At 46.6% G+C, this 25,099-nt stretch overlaps 3 protein-coding genes across 11 annotated transcripts in view; 2 read left to right on the forward strand and 1 right to left on the reverse strand.

Moving 5' to 3' along the window:
- macf1a (microtubule actin crosslinking factor 1a) overlaps positions 1-10,420 on the forward strand; it is a 187,601-nt gene extending 177,181 nt beyond the window's left edge. For 4 of the 9 annotated variants that reach the window (XM_060042711.1, XM_060042710.1, XM_060042714.1 and 1 more), the window contains 6 exons: positions 1,144-1,261; positions 1,997-2,059; positions 4,971-5,191; positions 6,432-6,542; positions 7,438-7,549; positions 7,890-10,420. In XM_060042711.1, coding sequence (XP_059898694.1) covers positions 1,144-1,261; positions 1,997-2,059; positions 4,971-5,191; positions 6,432-6,542; positions 7,438-7,549; positions 7,890-8,149 — 885 coding nt within the window. In that variant the 3' untranslated portion in view covers positions 8,150-10,420. Of the gene's footprint in view, positions 1-203; positions 222-1,143; positions 1,262-1,996; positions 2,060-4,970; positions 5,192-6,431; positions 6,543-7,437; positions 7,550-7,889 lie in introns of all 9 variants that reach the window. The other 5 variants (XM_060042716.1, XM_060042717.1, XM_060042718.1 and 2 more) reach the window with 4 other exon arrangements.
- A 1,522-nt stretch (positions 10,421-11,942) lies between these two features.
- Positions 11,943-23,053, forward strand: bmp8a (bone morphogenetic protein 8a). The gene is made up of 7 exons (XM_060042816.1): positions 11,943-14,831; positions 18,829-19,021; positions 19,282-19,430; positions 19,712-19,891; positions 20,211-20,290; positions 20,442-20,552; positions 20,936-23,053. Exons 1-7 carry the CDS (start codon positions 14,276-14,278, stop codon positions 21,083-21,085), a joined length of 1,419 nt encoding a protein of 472 aa, XP_059898799.1. The 5' UTR covers positions 11,943-14,275; the 3' UTR covers positions 21,086-23,053.
- zgc:91910 (Zinc finger protein 706-like) lies at positions 22,288-25,068 on the reverse strand. The gene is made up of 4 exons (XM_060042893.1): positions 24,946-25,068; positions 24,129-24,271; positions 23,614-23,746; positions 22,288-23,439 (listed from the first exon to the last, which is right to left on the reverse strand). The coding sequence occupies exons 2-3, from the start codon at positions 24,261-24,263 to the stop codon at positions 23,651-23,653; spliced, it is 231 nt and encodes a 76-aa protein (XP_059898876.1). The 5' UTR covers positions 24,264-24,271; positions 24,946-25,068; the 3' UTR covers positions 22,288-23,439; positions 23,614-23,650.
- Positions 25,069-25,099: the final 31 nt, after the last annotated feature.

Below are 25,099 nucleotides of genomic sequence, written 5' to 3' on the forward strand. Positions count from 1 at the left end.
ACCCTTTCATCTCGCTTCCTCAACTTGAGAGCGAGCCACAAAACTAACTCAACACATTGTGAAAATGAACCAGTTTATACAGAATACCACAAGCAGGCTGATGAGTTCAGGCTGAAATAGTTTGCACAACATGTTATTTCACTCTCTTTTTCTCTCTCCCTGTGTCCCTCTCCTCCTCCCTGTGTACCCCATGTTTTTTCTAGTTCTTCCTCGGAAACCAGGTAAAGTGACTGCCGCTGCGACCGCTGTGATTGGACGGCTGGAATCTGCTTCTGCTTTTTTTTTCCAACAATGGAGTCTAACTAGCAATATTAAAACGATAAGCTAAATTATTAGTATTGTGTGAAATGATCCAAACAATTATCAATCAATTGATATAAATATAATATAATTGACGTGGCTTTGATATCCACTCCATTGTTGGTCAGGAGCCTGGCAGCAGGTTCCACCGTCCACATGTTTGCCGTGAGTGGTCGTGTTGGACGATGACAAACTGCACACTGTGAACCGGCCGAACAGGACCCCCGCCCGGTGGGGGGGGGAGGGGTGGGGGAGTAGTTACAGTTGGATGATGTGCTGGGAAAAGAATCATGCTGCTCGTTGGGTGAGAGAGGGGGGGAGGGGGGGGGGATTCAAATACAAATATGATTGTGTGCTGGGATTGCTTGGCCTCTTTTGGTGATGGGATTGATTGATTTATTTTGGGGTTTTTTTGGGATGAAAATGATTGATTTGATTGTCGATCCGGTCTGTCTGGGAGCAGTAGAGGACTCCTTCTACATCCTTCATTGCATGGGGTTTTCTGTCGATGCATGCAATATAGATACCTGGCTGTGTGTCCGGGTGTGATGCCTACAACCGCCTTCACGTGTCCGCCAGAGTTGCACCCCTGACTGACTCTCCCTCTTCATCTCTTTCCTCCGTTACCCCAAACACTCTGTCCTATACTTTTATTCTCTCTGTCTCCCTCTCTCCCTCCCCCTTCCATCTGTCTTGGTCCATCCTCTCTCTCTCTCTCTCTCTCTCTCTCTCTCTCTCTCTCTCTCTCTCTCTCTCTCTCTCTCTCTCTCTCTCTCGCTACCTCTCTACCTCTCTCTACCTCTCTCTCTCTACTTCTCTCTCTCTACTTCTCTCTACCATCAGTTCGGGGACTCCCAGCAGCTGCGTCTGGTGCGGATCCTGCGCAGCACGGTCATGGTGAGGGTGGGCGGGGGCTGGATGGCCCTCGACGAGTTCCTGGTCAAGAACGACCCCTGCCGAGGTAAGTCAGGGACACGCATAAATGCACACACACACACACACACACACACACACACACACACACACACACACACACACACACACACACACACACACACACACACACACACACACACACACACACACACCAAAGGTGAAGAGAGACACACGTCTGCACCAGTTCTGGTACGCAACCCAGAGATCCGGACAGCTGACCACAAACTAAGCTGCACTACAGACCCATTCCAGGCAACCAGAATCCAACCAATAACACTTTATTAAAAATGTTCCATCACCGTGGTTAAACAAGTTCCGTTGCCATGACGGCAGGCGGCGCACGAGATGCCATCGCTACTGGGTTTTTTTGTTAGTTGTTTTTCTTTGCATCACATTTTCTTTCACTTCTCTTCATTTTCTCTGTTTGGGGTCTGTACCCCGGACCTCCACTTCTGTAACCATACGTTTCATATTTGTAACGTATGGTTATGTGTGACATTCCTCTATTCCACTTTTGCCTCCCAGAGTGCTTTCCACAAATTTCATCTTTCCTTAAATTGATTTCCCCTTCTGTATACGATTGTCTTTCATCTCTTTCCCAATTTCTCCCGTTTTTATTGTCCTATAAAGACGGAAGGATTGCATTCTGCATTCATCCTCAGCTTTGTTCCTCTCCCTTCCTTGGTCTCCCACCCTCTATCTCTGCCTCCTTTCCTTCCTCCCTCCCTCCCTCCCTCTCTTCCTACTTCTCTTTCCTCAGTGCAACACCCTGGACTTAAGATTCTCCGCTCCGACTCCAGTAGCTCCATCTCATCTCGTATAGGTTGGGCTCTCTCTCTCCCTCGCTCCTTCCTAACTCCTCCTCCTCACCCGCTTTGAGGTTTTTCTTTACGTTTGAAAGACCTTTGCTTTTTACTGACCTCTAGTCAGGTGTTTTCAATCTTTCTCTCTCCCTGCCATCTCATTTCTGTCGTCTACTCATCTGCTTTGTGCAGTCAAATAGACTGCTTTAAACACGCTTTTATTTTGTTATTGTTCATCACTCTCGCGTGTTCCGGTCTTGGATGGGTCCGTTTCAAGCTTGTCTCCGTCTTGCAGACTCTAACTGTGTGTACTAACCTAATGTCTTCCTCCCCACCCCTGACTGTCTGAAGCCCCCACACACACCTCCACTTCCGGGCCTCACCTGGTGGATGTCTGCGTGTGTGTGTGTGTGTGTGTTTATGTGCATGCACACTCTTTACAACATTCCTGTGTATGTGAATCTTCATTCCACACACGTGTTTCACATTGTCTTCTGTGTCTCTTAGTGGCGGTCACTCCTGGCTATTTCTGCTGCCGAGGTACCTACCCCTTCTCCCTCCCTCTCCCCCTTGCGCTCTCTCTCTCCCCCTTGCTATCTTTCTCTCCCTCTCTCTCTCGCTGTCCATCTGTCCATGCTTTCAGCCCATCGGTTCAGGCGTCTAAAACCAATGATGTCCTGTGTGTGTGTGTGTGTGTGTGTGTGTGTGTGTGTATGTGAACATTGTTTGTGTGTTGTCTGGGCGTATGAATGGGCCTCGTCTCTGTGTATCTATGTTATGCTTTCCCCTCTCACGCACACACACGAAGCAGCAGGGCTTGGCTGACCCTTGTCTTGGTAGAGTCTGATTTATGGCCAGCAAATTCAACATGGACGCCCATGGAACAGGGCAAATAAGAGGCTGGAGGGGAGTTTAAGGACGAGGCTGCGGTGTAATTCTATGTTGTTGTTTTTTCTCCAGACGTCCCCAATGAAAATACCAAAAGTAGCTCTGTTTCTATTTTTCATGCTATTCGAGTATTGAAGCTCTTGGTGGTTTTATTGGGTATGTCGTCGGTTAAAAAAAGAGTCACCCGCTGGTCTTGTTATTGAAATACAATAAATAAATAAAAAACGACAGAGCACAGCAAGCAAAAAATACACAAAGAAGTTCCTCATGTCTGATTAAAAATACTGAATCAAAACCGCTCTTTAAGTATTGATTTGTGCAAACCAACTCAATAAGAAATACTAGCAATAGCGTGTAATCAGTAGCGGGGGAGAGAGAGAGGGACCATGTGAGAGTGGGCCTCGGCCGGCCTGTGGTTCAGGGAGCTCTGGCTTCCAGTGCGGCTCCTGTTTAAATGGGCTGGCTGCTTGGTGGAGGACCCAATTACAGGGTGCACCTGGGCTGGCGCGGGGGAAGTAATTGCAGGGTGCACCCATTTAATTGACCGGGCCTTTGCTGGTCCCGTTGCTAAGGGTGATGAGTGCGGCCGGTCACGCGCAACACCGTCACTGCTGCTGCTACTACTGCCACTAGCTTCAGCCCACCGCTCCTCCTCCTCCTTCTTCTTCTTCTTCTTCTTCTTCTTCTTCTTCTTCTTCTTCTTCTTCTTCTTCTTCTTCTTCCCTCGTTGCCCAGATGATTTGTCTCACCCATCCCTCCTCCCACTGGTTGACCTCGTTGTTTTTTCCCTCGTTCTCAATTTACTTAACTCTCATCTGATTCTTATTCTAATCATTCGTTCCTCCCTCCCTCTCTCCCTCCCTCCCTCCCTCCCTCCCTCCCTCTGTGTTGCTGGCTGCTCTGGGCTTGTGTATTCTGTCCGCTGCCCTCCCCTGGTTCATATCACACTGCTGCTGCTGAGATGAGTGACGTGTGGGAACTCTCTGGTGTTGGTAGTGACTTCTCAATGTAGCTGATACCACAGGCATACCCTCCCTAAAAAATAAAAATATATATTTGTATATACTGTTGAGATCATATGATGATGTTACCATATTTTTAACTTCATTGTAAATTTTTGGCATTTGGCATGTGAACACACCTTGTGTCACGTGTGAGTGAAACATCTGCTCAAATTCTAAAGAGAATCCTACCCGACGACACCAACGTATTTGGTGTCCCCAGTCGGGAGGAAGGGTGAATTGATTGGTCTACGATGATGATTTGGTGCCCCGATGAGATGTTGAGAAATCTGTATGGGATGCTGCTCTCCACTGTGTGTGTGTATGTGGCTGTGTGTGTGTGTGTGTATTAAGGAATGGGTGCTTGTTTAAAAATAATATTGTTCCTAACGGTCCACTTGTTCACAATCCCCAGTCCCACGCTTCTTCGTGCACGCACACACATCCTCACCCATTTGACCCTTGACCCACCAGAGTGTGCTGGTGCAAGCGCACGTGCTATCCGCTGACCTCCGTGCACGACCTTTGATGTGTGCGGCCAGGGATGCACTGTACACCCCCCCCCCCCATTTACACACACACACACACACACACACACACACACACACACACACACACACACACACACACACACACACACACACACACACACACACACACACACACACACACAGCTCCCCGACTTGCTGACACACAAAGCCTTCATTGCTTGCTATATTCGCAGCATCCTTCAGCACCAACCACAAACTTGTATGAAGACTCTCTCTCTCTCTCTCTGTCTCTGTCTCTCTCTCTCTGTCTCTCTGTCTCTCTCTCTGTCTCTCTCTCTGTCTCTCTCTCTGTCTCTCTGTCTCTCTGTCTCTCTCTGTCTCTCTGTCTGTCTCTCTGTCTCTCTGTCTCTCTCTGTCTCTCTGTCTCTCTGTCTCTCTGTCTCTCTGTCTGTCTGTCTGTCTCTCTGTCTCTCTGTCTCTCTGTCTCTCTGTCTCTCTGTCTCTCTCTCTCTCTCTCTCTCTCTCTCTCTCTCTCTCTCTTCCCCCCCCAGCCCGTGGGCGGACCAACCTGGAGCTGAGGGAGAAGTTCATCATCCACGAGGGCGTGTCCCAGGGCCTGGCGGCCTTCCGCTCGCGGGGCCGGCGCTCCAAGCCCGGCTCGCGCACCGCCTCCCCGACCCGCTCCTCCTCCTCGGCCTCCCACAGCGCCCACAGCTGCGCCTCCCTGCCCTCCACGCCGGCCACGCCCACCGCCTCCTCCTCCTCCTCCAGGGTGAGTAGCCGAGCACAGAGCGGCCCCGCCGCGAGCCGGGATCCGGACGTTTGATCGATTGATGGTATCGAGATCAGCGAACACAGAACGCCCTTTGGTGGGCGGAGTTGGAATGAGATGTTTGTATTATTTCAACACGTTTTTCTCGCAGTTGATTGATGACACTGTGAGCGAAATGTACACACGAACAACACACACACCACAACTCAATGAGAAAAGCTTCTTTGTTGTTAATGTTAAAGAGCCGGATAACCCACAACCTTCAGTGTGCTACTTGTCAGGTTATTAATATACGTTTTATGTTTGTCAGTAATGTGTCCAGATCAATGTGTCATCATCCCATTGGTGTCAAAAGTGTGTGTGTGTGTGTGTGTGTGTGTGTGTGTGTGTGTGTGTGTGTGTGTGTGTGTGTGTGTGTGTGTGTGTGTGTGTGTGTGTGTGTGTGTGTGTGTGTGTGTGTGTGTGTGTGTGTGTGTGTGTGTGTGGAGCTCCTCGTGTCGAGGCGTCCTAGTTTTTGTTTCATTTGATGTTTATTTGTTGTTTGTTTTCTTGTGTCTGTTTGTCTCCTCCTCTTCTCCCTCATCCCCTCCTCCTGTTAACCTGGCTTTACAAATGTCCATTCTGCGCTTCGCTTGGGGTCTGTTTGGAAAAAAAAAAACCTTACAAAAAATCAATCGAAACAACGATTAAATTACAACGCATCCGGGCTCGCACTAAAAAAACACTGCGCTGCACTTCCTGCCAACTTGCCCAACTTCCTCCTCCCGCTGCCACTCCTGCCACTCCTGCCACTCCTGCTCTTCCTCAACCTCCTTTCACTTAAACAATCCATCCCTCCTTCCCTCCTTACCCTACCTCCTACCGTCCTTCCCCCCCTGCCCTACCTCATTCTCTCCTTGCCTTCCCTCCTACTTCCTTCCCACCTACCTCCTTCCCTTCTACCTCCTTACCTCCTTGACCTTCCTCCTTCCCTCCTACCTCCTTGCCCTTCCTCCTTCCCTCCTTGCCCTACCTTCTCTCCCTTCCTCCTTCCTCCCTACCTCCCTCCCGCCTACCTCCGTCCCTCCTTGCCCTACCTCCTTCACCTTCTCTCCTTGCCCTACCACCTTCACGCCTACCTCCGTCCCTCCTACTTCCTTCCTTGCCCGACCTCCTTCCCTCCTTCCCTCCTTCCTCCGTCCCTCCTACTTCCTTCCCCCCTTGCCCTACCTCCTTCCCTCCTACCCCCTTCCCCCTCCAGTCCTCAAACACCCATTCTCGTGACTACGCCAAGCCCTGGCTCGCTCACAGTAAAACCCCGACGACCTCCAAGTCTAACTGCTGCCCGGATCAGGCGGCCCCGGGGCCCGAGGTAACTGAGCGACCCCCCCACCCCCACCCTTAAAACCCTCCCACCCCCACTAACTCCCCCACCCTTAACGCTAGGCCTCCCAGACCCGGTCAGCGCGCTTAAAACCGCAAAAACACCCACACTCATACATGCACAGACACACACACTCATACATGCACAGACATACACACATGCATACATGAAAAGACACACACACACACGCATGCATGCTGAGACACACACACTCATACATGCACAGACACACACACAATGCATGCATGCATGCACAATTATGCATGAACACACATGTGCACACAAACACACGTGCGCACACACCCTGACAGTCACAAACTCACAAATTCAAGGTATCTCTTTAAGATAAGCTTATTAACGGTATTATCTTTTCTTTAATCTAGAAAATAGGTGTTTCCATGACTACTACAATGCTGGAAGTGTTTCAAAAGAAATAAATAATTTAATAATATCTTTTTATGCAATTTACTTTAGTTCACAGTGTACCTGGCTACACTGCAATGCAAGACGTAGGCACGCATAGAAATGTCCCACGTTTTAATATAAAGGTTGTCTACGGAGTGTGATGTGAATATTTAAGTCACTATTTAAAAATGCTGCGTGTATATAGTCCGATACAATCTACAAAAATGGGTTGGTTGGAGCAAATATGTTCTTTATTTTCAGTAGTCAACTTCTCCAATGGTACAATACCCATTGCAGACATTCAGGTCTAAAAGTCATTGTTTTTGTCATGTAAAGAGTGTAGCAGTGTAGCGTGTTCTGGGGACCCCTGTAGTGCTGGGTCTTCAGGTTCCCCTGTAGCCCCACCACCACAGTAGCGCTACATCAGGCACCGAGCTAGCAGTAGCGCTGTGCTGACGTGTGCTGGGCCCTCCTACAGGGGACGGCGGCGGGCTCCAAGCTGAAGAGGCCCACCTTCCACTCCAGCCGAGGGTCTCTGACCGGGGAGAACGGGGGCTCCACGCCCACCAGCGCCAAATCAGGCCGACCCGGTGAGCAGCCTGAAAGCGTTTTACTCAGGAGCTTCCCTATTGTGTTACTGTTGGGTTGTAGAATGAGCTGTAAACCAAACCATGTGGTCTTACTTGCTACCTTGTTTGAACAGCAGCAATCCTTTCACTCTAAAGTTCATTTCAAATTTAAAACTTTTGTTTTGGTTTTCATTATTTTTTACGCTAACTGCATAGCTTACCTTATCGCTAGCACGGCATGTTAGCCCTCCTTCACGCCTCAGTTTTGTTTCGTGACGGTCCACTCAACCGCCCTCTCCTTCCTCCTTCCTCCTTCCTCCTCCTCCTCCTCCTCCTCCTACTCCTCCTCCTCCCCCCGCAGACCCCAAGCGCGCTGGCACCACGGCGGGCGCCGCCGCGGCCAGCCGCGCCGCCAGCCGGGCGGGCAGCCGGGCGGGCAGCCGGGCCAGCAGCCGGCGGGGCAGCGACGCCTCGGACGCCTCGGAGCTCCAGGAGTCGCGCTCGGTGTGCTCCGACACCTCGGACACGCCGCGGAGGCCCGGCGCCGCCAAGCCCTCCAAGATCCCCACCATCTCCAAGAAGACCCCCAGCCCCAAGGGCCCCCCCGCGCTGAAGAAGTAGGGACCCCACCGGGGGGGGGGGGGGGGGGGGGGGGGGGGGGGCGACGATGATGATGATGAGAGAGAAAGGAACGAAAATGAAAAAAAATACGGAATGCTCCGCACAGAACGGTGGAGGACGTGGCAGAGCACCGAGGGAGGCGGCCGTTTGTTTTGGGCCCCTCCGGTCGCGACGGGGGGTCAGAGTGGTCTGATCCAAACCTCTTTCCATAGGGCTGTTATGAGACGCTGCACTAAGACACGGGGGGACGGGAGGGCCGGTGGTGTCTCATTCTCTCCGTTCCCCCCCCCCCCTCCCCTCCTCGCACACAAAAACAAACCAAGGGTTCAGGGCCCGTGCGACCAGAGATGACGAAGAGGACCTCCCGGTTACGAACCCGATCCAGGTGGCCTTTCCCGGGACACTCTTGGGATCTTGTGATCCAGAAAGTTTTTCGGGGATCGTAACGAGAAAGGCTTCCACAAGGTCTCCCACTGAATCCACACACACACACACACACACACACGCTCGCGTGCACGCGTCTCTGAGCGGGACGGGAAGCTGCCTTATGTCCCGTACCAGACCTCTGCTCAGAGAACAGAAGACAGATACGTGTTCCCCACTCTACGCCTCTACAACAGTGATACACAGAATACACACTCAAACGCACACGCAGACAGACTCTGAATAACATTTTAACAGAAGAAAACCCTCACATTGCTGCCCTGAAGTGGTTCGGTCGGTGGCTTCCACCATGCGGCCTCCCTAAAATACACCGCCCGCCGACACCCGGGACGGGAACACTTTGGGGGTTTTATCCGGCTGCCTCGGGGCCGCGACGCTCCTCTCAGAGATGGCAGATGGGCAGCTGCTCAAAGAAAAAAAAGAACCATTGCACGACTGTGCTGTGCTGAATTCCCCGGGTCTGGTTGGGTTGAGCGGACCGGGGAACCAGACACCCACAGCATACCTGTGGTGGGCGGGTTTAGGAGCAGAGGAAGCTTCCAGAAAGAGAGTACGCTTCACTTCCTGTGTCGAAGCCAACGCCGAGCGTCCGTCCCCCTCCCGACCACCGGGGGGCGACACCACCGTGGACTTTCATACCAGCGGGGTGACGAGAAGGGGCTCGCTGGCTTTGAACCGACAACCCCTTGTTTTTTAATGGTGTCAGCCGCACGGCTCAACAGCACATCGGACACACAACGAGACGAGACCCGACTCTGTCTGAAGAGTGTGACAACCAACGCACACACCAGCCAGCCGTCTCCTCAGCCCGAGTCTAGCGCGTCGCCCCTGGCAACCAAGCACACGCACACGCATACACAAACATAGGCACACATACAGACACACACACAAATGCGTGTCCAAGTAGCTGTGTGTATAATGTGTGTCACTGGCATGTGTTACTGAAAAACTAAAGGTCACTGACTCGAGTGACTGACTTGAGTCACTGTATGCAAAACCTTTGACAAATGTTATTTTTTTGTTTTGATTCGTTTTTTTCGTCTTTGTCATTGTGTCGTTCTGGTTTATTTATAATCCAGTTGTACTTTTGTTTATCCAACTAAAACTAAAGTATCTAACTAAAGTTACAAATCTATATTTATTTTTGAGCTCCATATCATATCAATCGTTGCAGAGCGCAATTAGTATTACAAATCAAGAAAACACGTTTTTTTTGTACAATGCAAATGTATGGTCTGATCTGCTCTTTGGACATCTTTTGTGTGTAAATGTGTTTTCACGTCATCCTAATGTTGCATTCGTCATAACAATGTTTTTTTGTTATTTTTGATGATATCTATTTACCAGATCATGACCAAAGGGGTTTGCCCTTGTGAAGAAAAAGAAAACTTCAAATGTTGATTGAAGGGTGACTTTGGCAGAGCAGGGCCAATGAAAGGGGTAACTTCCTTTCTCATGTCCCACCTTCCCTAGCATCTGTCCCTATAGGCTCGTTTTTTTTAAATGTCCCACTTGATTGGATGGGACCCCCAAGATTGTGTGTCATCTCGACGCAAGAGATGAAGTTTGTGAGAAAACCTTGAAATGAATTTATAGCAAGGAAGAATGCGAAGGAAAGAACATCTTACGGTGATTTTTATTTATTTATTGTCCCGGTGAAGCAGGGGCGTTGTTTCCGTGGAGACGAACCCTCAGCCTTTTGATGCCGTGCTATTTTCTGTGTGACAACGTTGGGTTGGGTAGATGAAGTCCATTGTGTAAAACAAAAAACTAAAATTATAAACATTTTGTTCTGTTTTTGTATTAAAAAAATATGCTTGCAGTAAACAGCCCCTTGTCGTAAATATATTGGGGGTCTTATTTGCTGAAAGAAAGATTTGTCTCATGAAATCGCTTCCCATATAATAATACAATTGGGCAGGAAAATAGTTTCCGTTTTTATTAATTTCATAAATCGAAAGTTGCGCTTTTGGTTTGAATTTATACACTTGTGTAAAAGGAGAATTTGAACACATTCCGAGATTGGCCTCAGGATCAAAATCACTGAACAATCGTACACATGCAATACGATGACTGGGCCCTACGTTTTGGATGGGGTTCATTTTTTAATTATAATTCAAATAATTATGAGTATAGTGTGTTTCATTGGAAGGAAGATAATATTTGAATTAAATTAAGAATGGTGATAGAATGTTAGACCCCAAACATTCTCCCATACTTCAAACTAACATATTTATTGTGTCGTGCAAACTTTAGTGCTCTAGCGTTTTGGCATGTGAATGTCTGTTGACCTAAACTGTGTGACGTGTGTGTGTTTTTTTTTTTCCCCCACTGGTTGACGTCTACTTGAACATAGCAGCTTAAAGAGACCGGACGGACGTTGCCTGGTAATTGGGGGTTTCTAATTGTCCTCCACTGAGATACGGCCACTTCCTGTGTGTGTGTGTGTGTGTGTGTGTGTGTGTGTGTGTGTGTGTGTGTGTGTGTGTGTGTGTGTGTGTGGGGGGGGGTGCTGTGGGTTAGGGCTGCCTTAGTGGGTTTATCCTGAGGGATGTTCAGCACTTGTTCCATCTTGGGTAGCCTGCATAAGAACAAAACTCTCAGCGTAAACATCCTTATCTTTTCCACCTGGTTTAAAATGGCAGACAGACTGGAGGCGGGGTGTACTGTTTCCTGTTTAGATTCATCTGGTTCCACGGATATGATCTGGAGCTGTCTCTGTCGTTTCAAGCACTGCATTAAAGAACACCCAAACCCCAACACCAGTAGATTGGTTTGCCTTTACGACGACTCTAAAAATGGTTACCTGGCCACCTGCTGTTTAGGTATGTAAGAGAAAACGTATGGAGAGAATCAGAAAACGAAGGATAATTATGGAGAGAAAAAAAAAGGACACACACATGCACACACACGCGCGCATTGCTATTTGAAAAAGATTGTGACATACTTAGTAAATTAGTTTAGTTAGGGTTAGACTGGTCAACTTTTTCCGTATTTATCACGTCTCCCTTAATACTAACTCGCTAATTTGATAGATTTATGATCCTATTCAGAAAGATAGTTTGTCTTAAAAGTGTGAGAGGCCTTTGCTACACTTGTCTAATGATTTCCAGAGGTCCTCTGAGCACACACACGCTCCACTATCAGCTCCACATCTATATGCCTTTCTCCTTCCGATCTTAGTCTGCCATCGTAAAAAAAACCTTCCTCAAGTTACAAGCATCATCATATCCTCCCTCTCATGTTACATAGAATTAGACTGAGTCTCCAAAAGAGGCATTTGTTTCTCTCTCTCTCTCTCTCTCTCTCTCTCTCTCTCTCTCTCTCTCTCTCTCTCTCTCTCTCTCTCTTCCATTGATCCACAGTGAGAGGTGAACTATAATGGTGTATCTATTGAGAGGTACTTATTTTACAATCAATTAATAATACAGAAAACACAGTCTGAGATACACATTCACAGATTTAATATTTCCCACCTGTACTGGGCCCTGGATGTCCTCTCCTTCCCTCCTCTCCCCTCCTTCTCTTCTCTCCTTTCCTCTCCTCTCCCTTCCTCTCCTCTCCATCTCTCCTCTCCTCTCCTCTCCCCTCCTTCTCTCCTCTCCTCTCCACTCCTTCTCTGGCATATGCGGTCCTAACCTCTGATGTCCAGGGCGTGAAGCAGTTGGAGAGCAAGGCGGCATTCCCAATTCCTGGTGTGTGGGAACGCGTGGGATGAGACTCGGGGCGGTCAGCACGGTTTGGTCAACATTATTCGTGCCTCTTTCAAAGTACCTTTCAAAGTTGACCACAAGCACTATGGGCTGCCTTTGAAGCCTAGCATGCACACACACACACACACACACACACACACACACACACACACACACACACACACACACGCACGTCTGGCACTAGCTCACTAGGCCTGCTGCTATATTTGAATCCTTCTTTCTCTTCCAAATCCCACGACAGAAATACACCGCCGCCACACCTTGTATGTTCGCAGCAAACTGGACCGACGCTTTGATTAATTATCGGACGGCGCAACAGGAAACAGGCTTTAACGCAGCAGAACGCAAACCCAGCTGCGTCCAGGCAGTGTGGCTCATTCCGTTGGATCTCCCTCGTCATCGCGTTCCAGAGAGTTTGCTGTACGCCACTGAAGGTAGACTTAGTGAGGAATTTCCTTACTGTGGTACACCATTGCTTTGTTCACCACCAAACCACTGCGTGACACACGGTCATGTCCAGGGACTCGGAAACTGCAGGCCTTCAGCTTTGGGTATGAAAAAGAGGCAAAGAATGCCAAGGAAATGGATGCAAACGTAAATTGAGTTGTTATGGCTTAGGGCAAAAAAACTTGGGGGTATGTTATACCATTTACAAAATGGCCCATCGTGTGTTCGTTCAGATTCCCCAGATGGTAGTTAAGCATGAAAGAGAGACGCTATGAAAAGATGAAAAGATAGAAGGGTGGAGGCAAAATGAGGGAGGGAGAGATGAGGTCTCCCAGCGAGGCCACTAGGAGGGGCGATGGGTGTAAGCAGGGAGGGCCAGAGAGAGAAAGAAAGAAAGAAAGAGGTTGACATTCGACAAAGTGAGGGACAGAAAGAAGTTTAAGAGGGGAGGAGGATGGAGATTATTGGAAAGAAGTTCTGTGGCTGATGGGATAAGGGTAGGGGACTTCTGGAGCAAGCGGCAACACATTGCATACACAGAAGACCATCTCTCCCAAGGATTACAATCAGGAAGCACTTAACAAAAAAAACTGGATTAAGGGACGCATCTGGATGTGGGTGTGAGCTCATCTTGGACGGATAAATAAATACTCAAGCCTAACTGGATAAACACTTGGAGTGATCTCGGAGGGTTCCACTCTGGACGTGGCTTCCTGTGTGGGATTGTGACCCTCTACCGTCCACAGAGCGAAACCCTAGCAGGTGTGATCTAATGCTTCCCTTCTTTTTGATGTCTGAATCCTACCCCAGTGAGCCAATCTAATGATACGCCTCTCCCGCCTCAACACAAGCGCCCCAGTGCCTGTGCTCTTAAATTAAACTCGCCGTAGTCCTCCCTTCAAGGTCCCGGCACTTCAAAGGAGAGCGCAATTTTCCAACCAGGGGTCAATGTTTGTCTATATTCAAACACATCCCATCGGCCTCGCTTGTAATCATGTCGGCGCACTCATTACATCTGCGGTTCGCCATGCCATCGCTAGACGCCCGAATCTGAGCAGTGTGCGCGAGGGAAGGTGAAAAGGCAGCAGTAGGAAAGAGTGAGCAACCCGACCGTGAGGTAAACAGAAGCGGCTTGGGCCAGGTAAACATGTCTCGGCTGCGGCCAGCTGTCCTCTAAACAAGCCGGACATAAATCAACACAGGGTAGAGCGTTGGTCCTCGGTGCCTTCGCGCAGAGTCCCGGAGTATCATAGGCTGCTCTGGGCAGCTTCAGGGTGTGGGGGGGGGGGGGGGGGGGGGAAACCGAGAGGAGAGGAGCCAACGTTTGAGACGCGCAGACGATCTTTGCGTCTGATGTTGTGGAGTTTATTTGGTGGAAACCTGTGGCGTTGTTCAGAGGGATTAAGGAGAACCCTGAGTTAGTAGCGGGGGGAACAACGGATTCTCTGCTGGGATAAAGAAGACAAGAAGAAGCAAGCGGAGTCAAGAAGGAGACGTGGGAGACAAGGCAGACAGTCAAGGCATGGGGTCGGACTATCCTTCCTCCCGCCGGACCGCGGGCGACTCTGGGAGCTCTAGGAGCCCCACACACACTCGCTGCAGCTGTGGCAACGGCAGCGGCAGCAGCAGGAGAGTCAGGGGTGTCCGCTGCTCCCCGTTCCTCCATCCCCGGACCCTGTTCCTGGTCCCCCTGCTGCTGCTGCTGTCCCTGCCCCTGTGGAGCCAGCAGGCCGAGGCCGTGGTGCACTCCAGCTTCAAGCGGCTCAGCGGCCGGGAGAAGAAGGAGATGCAGAAGGAGATCCTGTCCGTCCTGGGCCTGCCGGGGAGACCCAGGCCCCACCCCCCGCTCCGGCCGCCCTCCTCGGCCCCCCTGTTCATGCTGGACCTGTACCACGCCGTGTCGGCCGAGGGCGAGGAGCAGGGGAACGACATCCTGGGTAATAACGGAGTGAGGATGGGCGTGGCCGATGGGCGGGGTCACGTGATCCACGGCGTGCTGCCGACCCTCAGCACGCACACGGCGCCGCTGGGGACGGTGATCAGCGAGGCGGACACCGTGATGAGCTTCGTCAACCTGGGTGAGTGGTGCTGCTGATCACCTGAGTGATGTCACTGGAGGTGCTGATCACCTGAGTGATGTCACTGGAGGTGCTGATCACCTGAGTGATGTCACTGGAGGTGCTGCTTACCTTCATTAGTTACTAGAGGTTCTGCTTACCTTCATTAGTTACTAGAGGTGCTGCTTACCTTCATTAGTTACTAGAGGTTCTGCTTACCTTCATTAGTTACTAGAGGTTCTGCTTACCTTCATTAGTTACTAGAGGTTCTGCTTACCTTCATTAGTTACTAGAGGTTCTGCTTACCTTCATTAGTTACTAGAGGTTCTGCTTACCTTCATTAGTTACTAGAGGTTCTGCTTACCTTCATTAGTTACTAGAGGTTCTGCTTACCTTCATTAGTTACTCGAGGTTCTGCTTACCTTCATTAGTTACTAGAGGTGCTGCTTACCTTCATTAGTTACTAGAGGTTCTGCTTACCTTCATTAGTTACTAGAGGTTCTGCTTACCTTTATTAGTTACTAGATGTGCTGATCCTTCAAGAGATGACACTAAAGGACCAGGGGTCTCATTTATAACCATTGCGTACGCACCAAACGGGGCTGAATTTGGCGTACGTGAATTTCCACGCCAAGGTTGTGTTCTATAAAAAAAACAACTTGACGGGAGAATGTGCGCAGCCCTAAGAAAACTCCAAACCATGCGTACGCATGGTTTGGAGGAAAAGGAGAATTGGCGACACAGATGGTGTGGTGGTGAACTGAAGTCAGACAGAAGAATTGTAGAGTGAGAAGAACGATTATGTCTTATCATCGCCCTTCATAAATTTAATTTCAACCCGTATCATGCGTTAAATCTATGTAATCAGAATAATTGAAGTCAACTGCGTTTTTTCTCAGTTATAACTCCAGAAACATCTCCCTAGAATAGAAATAAAATAAAAATCTCTATATTTAATCCCGTCACTCCATACTGTCCACTGACGGCGCGACTGCATGGAATAAAGCATCTGTCTAACATGTGTCAATAACTTAAGATTTTTATGTGACACTGTAAACACATAATCAAATGTCAATTAAATCCCAAGTGTGGAAAACCAAGCCACACTCCTCATCACAATCGTTGTCCGTTACTCTCGATGCGCAGCTGCGCACACTTGTAGGCACTGTGATTTATAAAGCAAAGTTTGCGTCCGGTGTGCGTACGCAGGGTTTTATAAATCTGAATATTTTTTGCCGCACGCAAAACTTGGCTTTTGGGCGTACGCAGGGGCGGACTGGCCATCGGGAATACCGGGGACATCCCCGGTGGGCCGATGGCCGAAAATACTATTATGTACCGGCCCACGCCCATCATCGCATCAGCCCTATTACGTACACTTTTAGTTGCGATTCCACGCACAGTTTTATAAATAAGACCCCAGGTGCTGATCACCTGAGGCTACCTTTTTGTTATAATATCACAACACATCTAATCACAATAACAATGACATTAAAATGTGTTCATCTTCCATATCATCTAATCCTCGCCAATAATGGTTGAACTTCTGCTTATCGACTTCTACATGAATAAATTGTACATGTTGTTTAGGAATAAACTAACTTGAACACCATTTTATACTTTGACAATAGCAACAGCAGATACAAATGTATTTTGTGTAAAGATCGAATTTCAGATTAAATTAATAGATTCAGATTGATTTACCAGATTGAGGCTGATATTTGAATTTGTATACATACATTGTTTGCTTTGTATGAACATCTAACGGCTAATTTAATAACAGAGCTTGGAGTTAGTAGTTTCAGAAAGTGAAGAGTAGGGTCAAACATCTGGATATGCTAATTTAAGTAACATGTTTTTAATTAAAAGCTGGTTAAAAGTCCTGGTAAACTTGAGGGCCTAGAAATCAGATGTCTCAGATGGTTGTAAAATAAACACAGCAGGACTTTTACTTTCCTAATGTGGAAGGGCCGCCCTCGACTGATAACCACCCAGAGTCTTTATGAGCAGCATGCACAGGGGTCAGAGCCCTGCAGCCGTCACACACTACCACCGTCTAATCCTATTAGAGTACTATTACAGCACAAACACAGGGAGATTATAGAGCTGAGCTTGTGTCTAATTGCTTAAAATAGAGATTTAACGCATTCATCACTCAAGTGAAAGTGTAATCGTTTTACCACAATGCTATCATATTTGCCTCATGATAACATACACAAATATAAAAATATGTTTCAAATATATTTTACTAAACCTGATGCAATACTAAGGAATTCAACTCCATTCATGTTTATATATCTGAATATAGTCACATCTAAATATAGCAGGGATAAATCATAATACTTTGTAATTTTGTTTTTATTTATAGAATAAAAGTGGAATCTAATTAAATGCAATAAGTACACACTTGAAGTCAACTCCTTCAGAGTAATAACCAGTTAAAAGACCGTGGAAGCAGTGTGTGTTTCAGCAGGCTAACAATTTGTTCATGCTAGATTATATCCACAGTCAGGAACATTCTGGATATCTTGAATCTTCTCCATGCCATAAACACGTCAAGGCCAAGCTTATGTTTATCCTTATCAAGGTCTGAATAATTAAACTTCCTTTCCAATGGCTTCCTTCCTCCGGGCCGCTGGAATGTTGCACCGTGGGAAAACACTCCGCAAAAGGTTTATTCAAATTTAGAATTATAAATACTAGAGATACCAATACCCCTTTTTTTAATGAACTCCAAATTATACAGCGTTTAGTTTACTCTCATCTTAATGACTTCATTAATCATAATTGGTTAGTTTTTTCTGTAACAGTTTGATAGTCTAGATTGAGGGCAATCCAGTTAGAGAAACAAAAACAGAAAATAATAATTACATTCTGCGGTTCCCTTTCAGTATTCCCCAGTATTTAACACCAAAACATTTATGGAAGCTAGCCAATAAAGGTTTGGCAGAAAAGCATTCAACAATGAAAGAAGAATCATAGATTTATAGATTCCCCTGTGCCATGTATAGAATCAAAGGTGTCCAATGTAGGCCTGCATTGTGTGTGTGTGTGTGTGTGTGTGTGTGTGTGTGTGTGTGTGTGTGTGTGTGTGTGTGTGTGTGTGTGTGTGTGTGTGTGCGCGTGTGTGCATCACCATCCACACATCTGTGCATGGGAAGACACAGCTGGTTAGAATTACATGTCCCAGTGACACACAGGCGGAGAGCGTCAGAGACGACAGAGGAGATGAAAAAAGCGATGGAAGATGCAGGTCTATAAATACAAGCCAGGGCTGTGATTAGTGGTGTGTGTGTGTGTGTGCTGCACAGCTGCAGCGGTCAGAGCCCTTAGTCTCTCTAATTACTGTACTCTGCACCATGTGTGTGTGTGTATGTGGGGTAAAGACACTGTAGACACTCTGCTTTAGTCAGTGTATGGAGGATGTGTTACTGTATTGTAGGCTAACCTTAATATTGCCGTTTTGTAGTGAGGGAATCCCTGATTTCGGCAAGGTGATATATATTTTGTTTGACAACTTTATATGAGACAGTAAGTTTATGACATCCCACCCGATAAGGAATTTGTGTTTACACAGAACACCAATAAACAAACTAATTGCAGGGGGTTCTCTTGTGTTCTGTATCTACAGCGTAGCTCTTGAGTATGCTGGAGTAAAAAGAAAAAAGCGATGTTTATACATCAGGGAGGTATAATGGGAACTCGCAGCGTGCCAGAGTTGCTCAAACCTGTATGTTTCGGTTTTGAGGAGTGTCTGCTGCCACCTTGTGGTCAGATAGGGAAACGTCTAAAGAAAACGTCACTTTTATATACAGATAAACCTTTAAGATAAAGATACACCTACATTTGAGCCTATAAACTCCCATTTTTCGATAACCAAACCTTTTATAGCACATTCATATTTTCCCATGCATATTAATAATGCATATCAATGTACATTTAGAGCACACATCATCATATACAGGCGTATCCTCCATCGGAACGTGAATGTGATTTTATTCACCTGTTCCTCCTCCAGTGGAGCAGGAGAGGGATCTGCTGCAGCCCCGGCCCTACTGGAAGGAGTTCCGCTTCGACCTCACCCCCCTCCCGCAGGGGGAGACGGTGACCGCCGCAGAGTTCCGTATCTACAAGACCCTGACGATGGGCCAGCGGGCTAACCGCACCCTCCATATCTCCGTCTACGAGATCCAGCGAGACAACAGACACAGGTAGGAGCCTTCCAGAGCCGGGGGGACAGTGGGGGCAGTTCAGGGCAAGGGGGCAATTAAAAACGATAGTGGAATTATTCTCCTACAGGCTATGTTGATAGGTTATTTAAATTATTTGATTAGGATTAGGACACAATAAGGGTGTCTTCCATTCAATTGTAAGACATCTGGTTTTAAGGCCCCTGCAATGAAGGCAAACCAATAGGCTCTAGTCCTGGACAACTGACTTTCCACTCCTGTGTTTCTACGTTCTTTCCCAGAGAGCCTGAACTGGTTCTGCTGGACATCCAGTCCGTCCCTGCTGGCCAGGAAGGTTGGCTGGCCTTTGACGTCACCTCCGCCTCCAACCGCTGGCTCCTCCACCCGCGCAGTAACCTGGGGATACGGCTCTACGTGGAGACAGAGGAAGGTGCGTCTGGTGCCATACATAGTTCCATGTTGAAATTGGCTCACTAATGGTGCCCTATATAGTGCACTGTCTAGGAGTCAATCCATCCAGGGAATTGTTCTCTATAAATCCTGTTATTCTGGTCCGATTTTGAAGAAAATTATATATATTTAAAGGGGGTAACGCTATAGCTATAACTGTGGTTACAACTCAAGCCACTAGAGGCTGCTCATGGGATAACTTGCACAGTGCAGGTTTAAAATATAGATTTCCTCAGTGTGTTTCAAACCGTGTCCCCGCAGATCGCTCCCTGTCCGCGGGCTGGATCGGTTTGGTTGGGCGCCGGGGCCCTCGTTCCAAGCAGCCCTTCATGGTGACGTTCTTCAGGGCCAGCCAGATTCCCTGCCGCCCACCGCGCGCCGTCAAACCAAACCCCCGCAAGAAGAAACACAAATACGACCTGCCCGTCCCCAGCATACATGGTACGTTAATTAACGTGACCATTTGTTGAATATTTCTCTTCTGGTGTTTACCCACCGTTTGTCACCATTCGTCATCATTAGCACAAAAAAGATCAACTGTTGAATATACATAGTTTATTTGATAATTAAGTGAGACTTAATTATCTTAGTGGAAACTGGAAACAGATTCGCAGTGAGTGTGAGATGATCAAATTCATTGTGATTCTGAAAGGTTTCCAGTATGAATAGGCCTGTACACACCATCTCAATGTTTCACTGTATCACCGTTTATATAATGCTTAAGTGAGGATTAAATCAAATAGGCCTACTTACTTTTCAGATCACAGTCACGCCAACAGTGGGCGCCAGGCGTGCAGAAAACACGAACTCTACGTCAGCTTCAGTGACCTCGGCTGGAAGGTGGGTCTGATTATTATTTTCTAACTATATTTTCCAAAACCATAGTTTGCCATATATGTCAGCGAAAGCGTTGATATTGACTAAAAGAAGCCATATTTTATATGTGTCATTCGTAGTGACGGTAGAAGTGCTTTACCTGTATTTCTTTCAGGACTGGGTGTTGGCCCCTACGGGCTACTCTGCCTACTACTGTGATGGGGAATGTCTTTACCCTCTGGGCTCCTGCATGAACGCGACCAACCACGCCCTCATCCAACAAGTGGTCTGTACTCAATCCACCACTCAAAGGAGAATCCTCCACAACCATTACTTTGGAGTAAAAAGGTGTTGTTGTTTAGGTTTGGTTTTGGCTCAATAAAGGTGATATGGCTCTGGCTATCGGATCACAATATTGATCTGACTTTGTAAAAATCTGCTTCGAATTAGCCTCAGCCATTGGAGAGCAAAACTCGTTTTTTTCTTCAGGAGGATCTAGGGTAGTTCCCTTTTTGCTAGGTTTGCAATGGGGGCATGAAACTTGCGTCTTCATTTAAAATGCAATGTAAAATGACCTTTAGGCCACTGCAAGATTATTTCAGTTCCTCCTACCAAAATATAAGTTGTTTCACTAAAGTTTATTTTTGCTCCACCTAATGTGCTCCTCAGGTGCATCTGTTAAAGCCAGAGGAGGTGCCCAAGGCGTGCTGCGCACCCACCAAACTGAGTCCCATCTCGGTGCTCTTCTACGACGAACACAACAACGTCATCCTCAAGAAGCACCGCAACATGGTGGTCAAGACCTGCGGATGTCTATGATACATCATCCCCTCCCCCCAGGCCCCAGTAGCAGGAGTGTTCGGTATAGGTTCTTAAGGTTGTTGTACGAGCTGAAATGAGGTGGAATGATTTATAATGGTAATTATAAGGAAACCCATTTAGGCTCTGAAGCGCTTAACCGGTTGAGGGGAAACAATTAAGTTAGAATCCTTTGGCATTGCAAAAGCCACATGGCGTAGGTTTAAATCGAATCAGTACTTATTTTGACTATCAAATTCATTGAGTAGGATAACTGAAGGATAATCCATGAACATGATGTATAAGCAGCTGGATAATGGCATACTATCCACGCAATCTCAGTAATCTTTGATTACAGGGTAGGATAGGATCAATCAAGTGTTATTGCAATCCTAAAAATCTCATTAACACGCGCACTCTATCTGATCCAGATGTTTCTCTTGTGACCATCTGGAAAGATTGAATCGCATCTCTAGGGTCAAAGGTCAGATCGTCAGTTTGTTTGATCGTCGTGTTTATAAAGAGTGGTACTGCATGCTTAGCATAGCTGCCTTGAAGATTTATATAGGATATGTGCTGCTATGTTTTCCTAAACTGATTTAGTTCATCGAAAGATATTGCCCTTAAGCTAGAGTGGACAGTTTAACACTGTACTGTGTGATGAAACAAGATACAAGTTTGTGTGTTCAAGTCTACCCTCCAAGCTATCCAATTCCAGTTTTAAGTCAAAGTAAGACTTCCTCCATTTGCTTTTTAAAGCCACCATGATTTCACTGAATATTCTGGGGACCTCCCAGATTTTATTTGATATATAATTTTGTCTTAATATTATCATATTGTTTCAGAGTAGGGGAGCCTTCAACATCAATTTTGTCTTAATACTGTAAATATAAGGCCGTATACTTTAGTTACAGGAAAAATAATGTTCGTTTGAATAGACCATATTTGTATTGTTTTAAGTTTTTGCACATATTTTGTACATTTCACTCTTATTAACTTGATATACATGGTAGCATATGACATTTGATTTCAGAACTTCCTTCCCATTAATTAATACCTTCCACATTAAATGAGGGGTTTGAATACAACAGTGTCAACATATACCCCTTTGACTTTAACATTGCCTTTTTTAAATGTCATTATCAACCTCGAAATGGTGATCAGCAGTCAGAAGTCATATTACAAAAGGTGCTTTGTAAAGGGATAAATAAAGCGTTGTAGTGTTACTTTAAATACATTGCCGTTTATTGAAAAGGTTAAAAAGCAAAACATACATCAGCAGTCGTAACTAATTAGTTAGCCTTTTATACTTCAATTGCATGATGCTGCGCAAGTTTGAATCTTTATATCTAGATATAGATATATAAAAAAAAATTAGACCGCTACAACGTCTTGGCCTTTGCCTGAAATGTCATCCGAACTGTTCAGTTCACGGCAGTGAATTCAAATTAGTTGAAATAGTGATTAAGAGACCACAAGAGAGCAAGTATCAGGAGGTATACGTGCATAGTTCTGGAACCAATGGAATCCTGAATGCGGCGAATGTCACCCTTACATTCTATTCCCAAGTCTTGCACCATGGGCCTCATTCACCTAAAGGCCAGAACAAAGATGGCCAGTAGTAGAATGAGGCCGGTTAGAACAACGTAACCTCAGTGCATGGCGATAGGGTGGGCAGCAGGGGTTGCATGACCCAGGGTGTCTTAACATTGCAACAGTGAGGCATGGATGAACAACACCCAATACACTCAAGGTCACTGGGTACTGTTGGTCGAGGCATGACCAAGAGGAAAGAAGCAAATCGGAACCAGAGCCTTTTTTTTTTTGCGTTGTTTGGCCTGGAAAGCCTTGGTCCCAAAAAGCTAAAAACTTTCAAACATGTTCTTTGTTTTATCCACAACTTGTATTTAATCGTTCAAAAAAAAGCACAATGAATTTAGCTAGTGGTTTGCTGTGCAAGTCCAGGTTATTGATGCAGGATAAATGTCATGACAATGGTCATATCCATTCAAACACAAACATGACACACCTCCGTAATGATGCGTTTTGGCCTGACCGAAATATATTTTAAAGGGGGTGTGGCGGCTGTTTGCTTTGTGGTCGGTCATTAGCAGTTTCAGACAAAAGCAACCGTTCTGTTCGTTATGGAACATTATGGGACACAAAGCAGATAAGCTGTTTTGCTCAAAAGACAAATAAAAAAATAACAGATGCTGGTTTACTCAGTGTTCTTTTCCCAACATGCACAGACACACAACATAGGCATCATCACCACCGAATAAAGCCATTCTGTCCATGATATTAACAAACACCGGGGTCCCAGAAGTCACCGTTGGGGGATCTTGTTTTTCCTTCAAGTCATCGTCATTGTGTATCTGTAAGGATAAAAACAACTGATCAATATAAATATCCCTCAGGGAGCATTTCGTACGAGAGGGAAGGAGGCATAGAGGTCCACGTTGCAGTAAAATATACAACCAGCTGGGCCAAGATAAGCGCCAGTAGCTGCAGTTTGTTCCATAAATGCAAGGGGCCGGTGTCTCTCTTACCCATCACTCGGGCAGGGGACTCCAGCCTGCTGCTCTCCTATGCCTTGACGTCCACAAGCTCTGGAGGCATGGGGGACTTGGGGTGTTTGCTCTCAAAATGCTGCTTGAAGGTCTTGGGGTCTGGCATCATTGTCTGGAGGGAGAACACCAGGCGAAATGTGATTCACCACACAGAGAACCATTTTATCATGTTGATGAATGGGTTATAAACAACTGAATCCCTCCGGGTCCGGTACAAGCCCAAAGTGCGCATTATATTGACCACCCAGATAGATTTGCATGGTGATCACGGATACTTAAAGAAGGTGCCTTAAAGCGAGTCTTAACAGATTTGACTGTATTTTGTCCCAACCAATGCTGGGATAAATCACGTGCAATCATCAATAACTAGCATGAACAACAACATTTTAATATTATAAGGAGTGACTTCTAGATAAGAAATAGAGACAAACCCACTCATGAAAAAGTAGTAGTAAAAAAAAAAACTAGCCAGCACTTGGCCCTATAAAACTCACCCTGCAGACAGGGCAGGTGTGGACCAGAGCTGCCATTGCTGATGACTTCTGCTCAGCCAAACCACCCTTCTTTTTATCTGAAGCCTTCTTGGCGTTCTTCTGCTGGGACTGGATCTTCTGCTGCCCTCGAGCCATGATCCTAGCTATGATGGAAGAAGCAAAGTGAGATTACAGACCTTTCAAGACCTTGAATATCAATATATTAACAGAATACCAGTCACATGGGAGTGTAATTGGTACGAATTCATATTTATTTGGGATTGAATTTAGAGAAGCACTGGAAAAAAATATAACCCTTTCTAATAAGTTATGATACGTCTTCGGTGGCTAGGTACTACGGAGTTGACTTGATCACACACATGTTTGTTGACTCAGGAATAGCGGGGGCACTGTAGTCATGAACGATATCTAATCTTCGGTTGAAACCTAACACAACAAATGGTTAAGCCAACAGTCGGCCTTCTAGGTTACGATTCCAATTTGAGTTCAATTACAACCTTAATACTACCATCACACCAAGTGTTACATTAAAAGTGTTATCGGGCTATAGATAATCGTCAATACTCCCAACCCAAACCGACATATGTTACGGATTAATTTCTACGCATCGTTTAGACACCGTCTTCTTCAACACGGTGGCCTCGCTAGGCTAGCTTCGTTAGCCGAACGCGCTACATCCAAATAGCGCTCTTCTAAATGACGATGTTGCCCGCCGGTGCACTAACATAAAACCCCTTTCCATAACGAGTGGATGTTTTGACAAACAAAATGGTGCTCTCCAATGAAAAGGATACCAAACGAGATTCTGAAAATGTACCTTGTATCTTGCTTTCTTTTCTTCAGTCGTTTCCTTTTACCACTGAGACTTTCAGAGGAATCTTTAGAGAGGGCATTTGGCTACATCATTTTGCTGTAAATCTACAAATACATATTATCTACAGCGCCACCTAGCGCCGCCGCCATTGATGGCT

The sequence above is a fragment of the Gadus macrocephalus genome, chromosome 22 (genome assembly GCF_031168955.1).
Source record: "Gadus macrocephalus chromosome 22, ASM3116895v1".
In the NCBI taxonomy this organism is placed as follows: Eukaryota; Metazoa; Chordata; class Actinopteri; order Gadiformes; family Gadidae; genus Gadus; species Gadus macrocephalus.